Raw genomic sequence first — 10136 nt, 5'->3', positions numbered from 1 at the left:
ATGAGTTGCGATTAGTAGAGATATTAGTAGATTATTTCTAAAATAAAAAGATGCATCCTTGAGGAAACTTTATTACACAAAGAGTATGATGAGTATATATGTATATATATACATAATATCTCTACTAATCGCAACTCACCGTCCTAGGTGTAAATAAACTTCTTTTTATAAATGTATGCATAACTATGCTGCAATCGTATATGTAACCAGATAGGTTACATATACTAAACGTGTACATGTGTTAGTTGTATACATGCATAGTTTTGCAAATGGCGTCCAACCATAAAAAACTATTCTCTTGAGCGGATTTCCTCCCAATAAACCGTAAAAATCGGAACCACTTTTGTATCACGGAGTTCGATCTCCTTACTCTTACTTCGTGGCCCTGATCCCACCACAGACATTGGGAGCTTTCCATCTACGTATACAAGCGACATTGTATAACACAATGGGTGTGTTTAGCCGAAGTTAGCGCTACGTAGCGCTAACTTCGGCTAAACACACCCAATGTCCATTAGTGTGAGAAAGAGCATATCAGTGTATTTCACTCACACTGTGTCGCCTGTGTACGTAGGTAAAAAGCTCCTATTGATAGACAAAGAGAAAGTTACTGTTCAAAGTATGTTGTCTTTGTCAACCATGAAGACATCTTTTCAGCCAAATACGCAGTCTATATATTCTACGTCTATGGGTAGGTTAGGTTGAGAACAAGACTATATAGAGGTCGTATGTATAAAAGCTGCCTTTTACATATAATTTTCCATCACACAATTCTTCCTGAAAAAACTTTTTTACTTTTTTCTTAAAATAGCATATAGAGGGCGTCCAACAATTACTTTAACAGCTCTCGTAGGCAGGTAGGAGTCAAAAAATCCTGAACCATTTTTTTAAATTACATATAATAAGAGTAATTATTGAATAAATCAAGCCAATCAGCGTCGACCTTTAGCCGGGCGCACGCAGTGAGTCGCGCGGAACGCTCATGCACACCAGGCGTGTGGTTCACTGATGTGCGTTCGGCTAAAGGTCGGCGCTGATTGGCTTGATTTATTCAATACTTACTCTTTTATTATATGTAATATAAAAAAAATGGTTCAGGACTTTTTGACTCAGTTTCACTCCTTCTACCTGCCTATGAGAGTTGTTAAAGTAATTGTCGGACACCCTGTATATACAGAATAAATAAAAAACATGCAAACTAACTATTTTTTGCGATTTTGTCAAAAAGGAAAACATGATAATCAGAATAAACCAGTTTAAGTGGTATCTAAGTGCTTTTTTAATTATATTATTTCGAAAATTTGTGCAATTTGTTTGTGCTTAATTGTATTCACACTTATTTAATTTGAATAAAGAGGGAATGTAAGACGAATACAAAATATCTTCAGTTTGATTTTGACATAACAAATTACTAAAATATTTCCATGAATATCTTAAAAACAGTGACTTAAAGAAGTCTTATGTAATGCACATCAAGAAACAGTAAAAATCTTAAACCACAGCAATAACTTCTCGGCGTTCTGTACCAGCGTTCTGAAACATTTCGAGATCTTCAAAGTGTTGTTTCAACTTTGTTCTCGACATGCGATCGAATACAAACATCGGACTCTACCGTATCTCGTATATATTATTATTATTTAGACATGGATATAAATATGTAAATATGTATAAAAAGTAAAAACAGAGAGCTCATCATACGTGTATAGAAAAAGAAAAGCGATGGAGAATAAAAGTACCTAGCATACCTGTATGCTACTAGTGAAAAAAAAACAATTATCAATTTGATGATAATCTTGCGTCGCTCGCAGAGCAAGTCCTTCATATAAATCATAAATAAATTACACAATATATATATTCGATATATAAATGTTGTTGCACAAGGCACGCAATCCTACTGCGTTTTGCTAGGAAGTAAAGAGAGATCGATGTGTGAGAAAATCTGAAAGGATATAATAATAAATATCCAGACGTTATACTCTTATCTCAGCATGGAGAATCCTTTTGCTTTCGTGAAGCGAAACGGTCTGCACTGAATGTAACGTGTGCCGCATTCTGGTGAGGAAGCGCGCATGGGTGTGCTAACTTCGTTTTCTTTGTCCCACGCATGCCTCGGTGACTCAATGCCAAAGGGACTGTACAACTTTGTCGGAGTACGGCCCAACAGTTGACGAGATCGAGTCTGAGGTGTCTGCATATTGCACGCGCTTGGGGACTGTTGCTCCTCTAATCTCTGACGTCTGCGTGTAGAACTTTTGAATTTCTGCAATAAGATAAAATTTTTAGGTGTAACGCACTTATTCAATATGCTTTTAATTAAAAATTTGCAATTTTGTGTATATAATACAAAGAAAAAAAAACATTTAATATTATAAACATTTAATATTATATTAAAGTAAATGTCCCAATACTTAAACACTTACGAGAGCTATTTAACTTATACAAATCATACTTTTATAATTTAACTTTTGTTGATGGGCGTTAGTATTTATTTAAAGAACCAGATTATATTTTTACTAAATAAAGCTTTAAAGAGCTGGTTTATAGAAAAAAAAAAAACATTAAATTAATCGAATTCTAACATACCTGCTATGGCCCAGTGCTTAAATAAGTTTTCTAACCTGTCCCAATAATTAAAATATCTTGTCCCAATACTTAAACGCTATTATTACGACAATATAGAATAAGAAAAAAATTATTTATGCATTTTCTTTCATGAAAAGTTATAGATTTATTACAAATCACTTAAAATTTGAAGTTTTTACAAAACTTTAAAAATAAACATTTTTAATCAACTTTTTATATTTTAAATTAACTACTTGATAACTTATCTTAAATAAACATGTTCTTAAATAAATGTTTAACTAAACTTCTAATATAATAAATAATAATAATAGAAACAAATATTAGGTTCTTTTTATTTTTTAATTTTATTTTTTCCTTATGAATTTTAGATGGTTAAGTTTTCTTTAACTTTTTTCTTGTTTATATGCTTTTTTAAACCTTGTTTTTGAATTTTCCTTTCTTTCTCTTCAATTCTTTTCTTCTTTCTTTCTTCAAATTTTTGCTGCTTTTCTTCCAGTTTGTCTTTTTTTATACGCTTTTGTAATTCTTGCATTTGAATTTTCTTTTTTTTAACTTCAATTAGTTTCTTTCTTTGTTTTTGATGCTTTTTTCCAACTTTTTCTTTTTTTATAAGTCTTTTTAATTTTTGTTCTTGAATTTTCTTTTTTCTTGCTTCAATTCTTTTTTTCTTTCTTTCTTCAATTTTATGTTGTTTCTGAAGCTTTTCTTTTTTATTTTTTTTAAATGATATTGAATCTATTCCCAAATAGCACATGGACGTCCTCTGAAAATCCAAAGGACATCTTATACGGACGAAACAGATATCCTATTTTAATCCCAGGATCTCCTCTGGATATATTGAGGAAGAACAAATGTGCGCCCTTTCGTCCCTGAATTATCCTTAAGCTATTATGTGGAACGTTTCAAGCATTTTTACAGGATATATGTAGGACATTCCAAGAACTTTTACAGAATACGCAGAGAGAACGGTTTCTTTAGATTTAACAAATTTTGTTAAATCCAAACAAATTATTTCATTGGAATAGTCTAAACAACCTTGATTTTGAACTCAACATTCCGATTTAATTTCAAACAAAGTATTTTGTTAAGTTAAATAAATCTTAAACTTCAATAAAAAAAAGTTTTTGCACGGCTTGCGTCTTCACACAACTTTGATAATTTACTCGAAAGTAATTTTTGGAGGCCCGATTTCAGCTTGCCAATCAACCGATGAACTCCATTGAAAGAGACTAGACCTGAAAAAGTCCTAACGGTGATAGCGGGGATTCGAGAACTCGAGATGCCTCCGTCGTATTCGCAAGCCCCTGCACTCAGTCCGCAAGACTACTTGTTCCTTACTAAAATTTGATTATTTTTATCTACTTATTCTCAAGCTATCCTATACGCATTTTATTTATTATTTCTTTAAATTATTATTTTATTAAAATTATTACAGTGCAATGTATCTGCAACAATAGATAAAAATAGTTCTCTTATTATTATTAATTATTAATTATTCTTATAATTTAAAGTACATTTTTACAACGCGAAAGTTTTTGTCTCAACCAATGCTATATTTAAATCAAATATATTTTATGTTATACTTATGTTACAAAATGATTTTTTTCACTAAATAATGCTTATTAAAACCAAATAAAATATTATTTCGTTGGAATAAATTATTTTAAACATTTGTATTGTTTCCGTCAAATAATTTGATTTATTTTAACATAACAATATAATTTTCATCCAACAAAATTGTTGTTTGGTATAAAATTGTTGTTTGAATGCAACAAATATGAGTTAAACAAATCGGATTATTGAATTTAAAGAAACCGTTCTCTCTGTGTAAAACCTATATTTTTTACATTAATATTTTTCGAAAAAAAGTTTTGTAATTGTTTAGAACTCTTACAGAAAAATAATAGAACAATTTTACTACTAAAATACTAGTACATTGGCAATAGTAATATATAATTCAGCATTTCTGTAAAAAATATTTTTTATCCTTATTTCTTCTTGGAGGCCTGATACTGTTCGCCTTTCACCTTATATACTCGAGAGAAGAAATCGACCCGGAAAAAATTCTAAGGTGTTGAATGGATTTGAACTCGTGATTTCTTTGTTGTAGCTCCTGCACTCAGACTGCGAAGCTATTAGACTTAATTATTAAATTATCTTCTATTTCAGAAACATAAGTAAACTCTATCTCTACATTCGAAATTTCGACGATACTTAAAGTAAATTAAAAAATACAATACTCTCTCTGAAATGTGAACGACGTCTTTTACAGAAAAATATTACTGGCTATCCTTGGCACAAATATCATCAGTAATTTTATGCCAGAATTGTACTAGTATGGTAAAATTTTCTTATACAGAAAAGCAATAAAATTATTTTTAAAAAATGATATAAAAAATCTGTCAAATAAATATATAATAAAGTTTAACAGATCTCGATCGTTCATGTTCACAAAATCGTCCAGAGAACGATAAAATGTCCTTTGAAAAATCAACATCTAATTAAGATAATAGCTCAGATAGCACAGAACATCTTTGGAACGTCCATGTAAGATCCATTTTAAGTCCATATGTCCACAGACCGAAAATGGATATCCATCGAATATCCATTATTGGACATAAAGAGAATATCCTAAGCAGGACATTTTATGGACATCCATTCTCGAATATAATATTGGAATATCTTAAATAGGACATTCTTGGACACAAATCTTGTATATTTATAGATTCTTGGACATCTTATATATTTATATTATATTTTGTCCTACTTCTATTCATATGATACAACATTCTTAATAAATACTGTTTTTTAAATATATCTAATTTTTTAAATATATCTAATTTTTTTCTCAAATAGAACAAAATTCGCAATTCTGAAACATTGTAATTTTTAAATCAATTTGCGTTTTTATTAAATGTTATATAACATATATATTAAATTTTATAAAATTCACTTATGTCTATAAATATTTTTAATAACCAAGAGTGTTAAAACTTATAATTAATGCAACTTTTAAACACGGAACATGTTTCGGACATTCTGTGGACGTCCGTTGATAGAAATAAAAACGTCCATTAGACGTCCATTAGACGTCCAATTAAGATCCGTCGAACGTTCAGTGAACGTCCAGCATGGACATTTTATGGACGTCGTACGGAGTTGCAAACATACCTCGAATGTACGTCCACTGAACGTCCAGCGAACTTTAATCGGACATCCATCGGACGTTCCAATGTTCACAAGGAAACGTTCGATGGACGTCTAATAGACATCCATGTGCTATCTGGGAGACAAAGTAAATATCCTCTAGTCATCCGATTTTGCACGTTATTATTGTCATCATTGCTACCATATATATTTGACTGCAAAGAAAATTGAATCTTTCTTAGATTATTAATATATCACATCTCACATAGCATGGTTAGTAGCACAAACGGTTTGGTAACGTTTTGTTGAAAAAAAAAAAAACACGTTACGAAAACGTTTGTGCTACTAACCATGCTATGTGGAATATTATAAAGTAAATAAATATTTCAATTTAATAAGTTATAAGAAAGGATTTAAATTTACAAACCTTGTAAAACATTCATATCTAATATTATACTATTTTAATATCTGAATCTTGTAAAATATTCGTATTTTAATACTTCAATACTAATACTTAAATCTTGTACTATTACGATAAGAATGTCTTTATTTTCCAGATTTAGTTCTTGATTTTCACCTGGAACGTAACTATTTTCTTTGCTTACACATTCCGTAATACTTACAGTAACATTACATTCATCATTTACACTCTCAATCATTCTTTCGTCAAAAGTAAGTGTTAGAATAGAATCTAAAGTTAGATTACTATTTTCCGTAGTTAAAACTGAACTATGTTTACTAAATTTTTTAAATAAATTTATTTCAAGAAAAAATATTAAAATATTTAGTCATATTGTTATAATAATATAAGATTCAATTCACACCACATTGTTGCTTGATGTTTATCCAGTACATAAACAATCCTTCGTATTGAATTGGTCTAGCGAGCTCCGCTGATTTGAAATCTTAATATCTCCGAAGTAATATTGTTTTCAAATATTTGTAAATGATTATTATACTCGTGTTTCTTATTGCTAGAATTCAAATTCACGTCATTGGTCTCGCTTTCAGTGCAACCAGGCTTTTTATTTTTATTTAACATATTGAAATTAACAGTATTCACCGAAAAAGGTAAGAATCCACAGGTTTTGAACTCATTTTTAATCATATTTTTTAAGTTGTTTAGAGAATCAAAATGTTTTTTTCAATACTGGAGCAAAATCTTTTTTCAAACATTAACCTTCGTTTTTTAATCTCCAATTATATAGTCTTTCCACGCATTTTTTAAATAATAAAACAGATACGTCTAACGGCTGGAGAATGTGCGTTGGGATACAATGCAATTAATTCAATTTAGTTACTGCGACAAAACTGAACCAGAAGCAAAGTCAAGTGCGATGAATAACCATCAAGGTAAAGGACGACTGGAAATTTAATTTGATTTTTTATCAGTCGTGAATAAAAGATGTTTGAAATATATTCAAAGAATGACTCCGCAGCCATGTATCCTTTTTCAGTCAAGCCAATGTTCCATCTTGCAGACATTTTACTGCTTACACCATATCGTTGGTACCAATGCACAACCATAGGTGGGACTATTAAGCCCGCTGCATTCACTGTAAATAATGAAGTCAAGTACTTCTTTTCATCACCATCAGCAATTTTGTACACAGACTTGAAACCTTTTCTTACAACAACACAACCTGGTTTTGGACAAAGTTGAAATCCACTTTCATCGCAATTAAAAACTCTTGGTGGTTCGATTCTTAGCAAATCTAGTTTTTTTAAGTGTTGGTCGACTTCTCTAAACCAATTGCGTAAAACCTCCTCTGTTGCTGAAATACGAGTTGATGTTAACGTTTGAGCTACTTTTGAAGTTAACTGAGGATGACGCCGGAGAAACGTCTCGTCCCAGTGACGACCAGGTCTGTTGTTTACAAAAGGGGTTTCTATCTTCAATTCAACAATTACATCTCTCATACTGTCCAAAAGTTGATTTTTATTTACTGGAAATCCTCGTTCACTTAGATAAAAAATCCATTCTACAAGATTGTTTTTTTCTTCTCTTGTTAGATATGTTTGTGGGCTCTTTCGAGCCATCAAAGGAACAATATTTTCAGATTTCACATAAATTGTGCAGCAGGAAACATCAAATATTTACTTGCAACACGTAATGACATATCTTTTTTGACAGCATCTACTGCATTATTGACGTTGTCTTGAGAGTAATTTTTCGTCTCTCTGCTTTTTTTGATTGCTTTTGACATTTTTTTTAATTTTTGTCATCCAAATTACTTAAAATAAATAAAAATTAATGTTAATGTAAAAACTATTCAAATTTGAGTTTCATAATTTTTTGATAAGGTTATGAAAACAAGTCATTTAATTTATCATATTATATTTAAATATTTTAGTTAAAATAGTATTATTTTAGTACGTTTAGATATATATTTATATATATATACAATAAAACCATAAAAATATAAAAATACTTACTGATTCGGTGCAAATTATTGTTTTGTCGCACAAATATTATTTTATATGTGTACGCAAGGGTGACGCTACGCTATGATGAATTAAGTGTTAACAACTCCGCCACCGGCGGATTCTTGTACCAGTATATAAACACAATAATTTAATTATTATAACTAAAAATTAAAGATATAGAAAAAAGTTTTCTATCAATCTATAGTCTATAATGAGTTTTAAAAATCTTTGCTGAACAAAAAAGTTTATTTTGTGTATTTAATTATAACCTTAAGAAGAATATACTTTGTCTTATACGCAAACTGCTAACGTAGGAGTTGAAAACGCAATGAATTTGCTACTAATCTCAAAAATTATTCTTTTCTTTATCACATCTACTGTTTAGAAAATTTTTATTACAATGTTTTAATAATAATACAATTAAAAATATTAAAACTTTTGATTATTGTAAATATCAGTAAAATAGTTTAATATAAATGAAAAATCGAGTGATTGTTTAAGTACAGAGACATGTTTAAGCACTGGGACATTTATTTTAAGTAAATAAAATTTACTTTAACTTATTAAAATTAAATTTATTAAACAAAGTTACTAAAATTTAATTTAATCAATATATAAGTAAATAAAATGAATTAAGTTTTTGTGTTTATATTTCAACAGCTCAAAACTGTAAAATCTCTAAAATCAATTCGTGAGAATGACACTGCAACAAAGTCGCACATAAAATAAAAAGTGAACTGTTCCTTCATAAAAGTGGAAGTTCATAACATTCTTACTTGAGATATCGTGCCGAAAGTAGTGCGCACCGAAGATATCGTCTTGGACAGCTTCTCGGCGCCGCTGCGCAACGCGCGTCTCGAGTCCGCGGATACATTGCCAAGACTGATGTTGTTCCAGACCCGGTCGACGGACTCCTTTGTCTTCAACGGTTTCTCCTTCGCATTGTCGCCGGCTCCGCGGTCCTTGTCAAATCGATCCTGAAGACGCTGGCGTAGGTTGCGCGACCTCCGTACCACCTCCGGCGAGTTCCGCATGGCCAGCACTTCCCGGTGAAACGTGAACGACACGCTGCGCGAATCCGGTCGCATTCTCGTCGCGACGACGTGTTATGTCTCGCGTGCTGTGTTCTAGTCCTCTTTGTTGCGCGATTTCCAAGAAGACAAGTCAGAGCGAGAGGGACGCGTTTACGACCGTTGGTAATAGATCCCAAACGCTTTTCTCAGTCACCTGATATACTAGGATAACAGCTAGAAGGGAAGTTCCCATGACATTTTTCATGATGTTCTTCGTCGAGAAGTGGTTTGATTGGTGGATTCAATTCTGTAAATGTCCGCCGACAGACTTTTAAATGTGACGGGTAGGTAAACGGAACATGCGGTGAAAAAAGTCAAAGGATTATTACAAAACAATCTTTTGAAAGGAAATTACTCGTGTAAAAATAATTTTTTAAATTCTGAAGTAACGAATATAATTCTTGTAATTTTTTAAACATTTTTTTTAATACAAAGCTTGAGTAATATTTTTTAAATGTGCACACACACACATTTTTGACTTCTTTTTGTAAACAAATTTTTCGTAACATATCTGTAGCACACGCACGTGTAAAAAAACGACATTGTTTATTTAAACTTTATTCACATTTAGACATAAAATTCAATTCAATGGTCTAGTTTCCACCAAAACCATCAATTCGGTTTCACTCCGATACAGATCAAATTTAGTGTTCCGTTTCCATTGGAAGTAGAGTACTTATATATCGAAGCGGAAGTGAAATGAGCGCAATTTGACCATATATATAATACTTCTATATTGCTAGTCGCGTATCTTCGCAATAAGAGGCACGAGGCCCGAGAAAGAGAGACGCACGAAGTCCAAATATGGGTATAGATAGTCGAGCGTCATTATGCGCAGGCGCGTCTACTAAGCGAGTGCGAGCGAGACAAAGCATTGGAAAGAACGCGAGAAAGAGAAATGCCCAA

The 10136-nt window shown here is 31.4% G+C and overlaps 1 protein-coding gene and 1 long non-coding RNA gene across 2 annotated transcripts; both read right to left on the bottom strand.

The window, feature by feature from the left end:
- Positions 1 to 1118: 1118 nt before the first annotated feature.
- LOC109860181 lies at positions 1119 to 9450 on the bottom strand. The gene is made up of 2 exons (XM_020439099.1): positions 8934 to 9450; positions 1119 to 2260 (listed from the first exon to the last, which is right to left on the bottom strand). The coding sequence occupies exons 1-2, from the start codon at positions 9243 to 9245 to the stop codon at positions 1979 to 1981; spliced, it is 594 nt and encodes a 197-aa protein (XP_020294688.1). The 5' UTR covers positions 9246 to 9450; the 3' UTR covers positions 1119 to 1978.
- LOC109860182 lies at positions 5526 to 8407 on the bottom strand. The gene is made up of 3 exons (XR_002250792.1): positions 8167 to 8407; positions 6158 to 7964; positions 5526 to 5945 (listed from the first exon to the last, which is right to left on the bottom strand). It is a non-coding gene; the product is annotated as an uncharacterized LOC109860182 (long non-coding RNA).
- Positions 9451 to 10136: the final 686 nt, after the last annotated feature.

Source organism: Pseudomyrmex gracilis, unplaced genomic scaffold, assembly GCF_002006095.1.
Source record: "Pseudomyrmex gracilis isolate BER0280 unplaced genomic scaffold, ASM200609v1 scaffold_341, whole genome shotgun sequence".
Lineage (NCBI taxonomy): Eukaryota > Metazoa > Arthropoda > Insecta > Hymenoptera > Formicidae > Pseudomyrmex > Pseudomyrmex gracilis.
The sequence above is the reverse complement of the archived record's forward strand: the minus strand, read 5'-3'. Positions and strand labels throughout refer to the sequence as shown.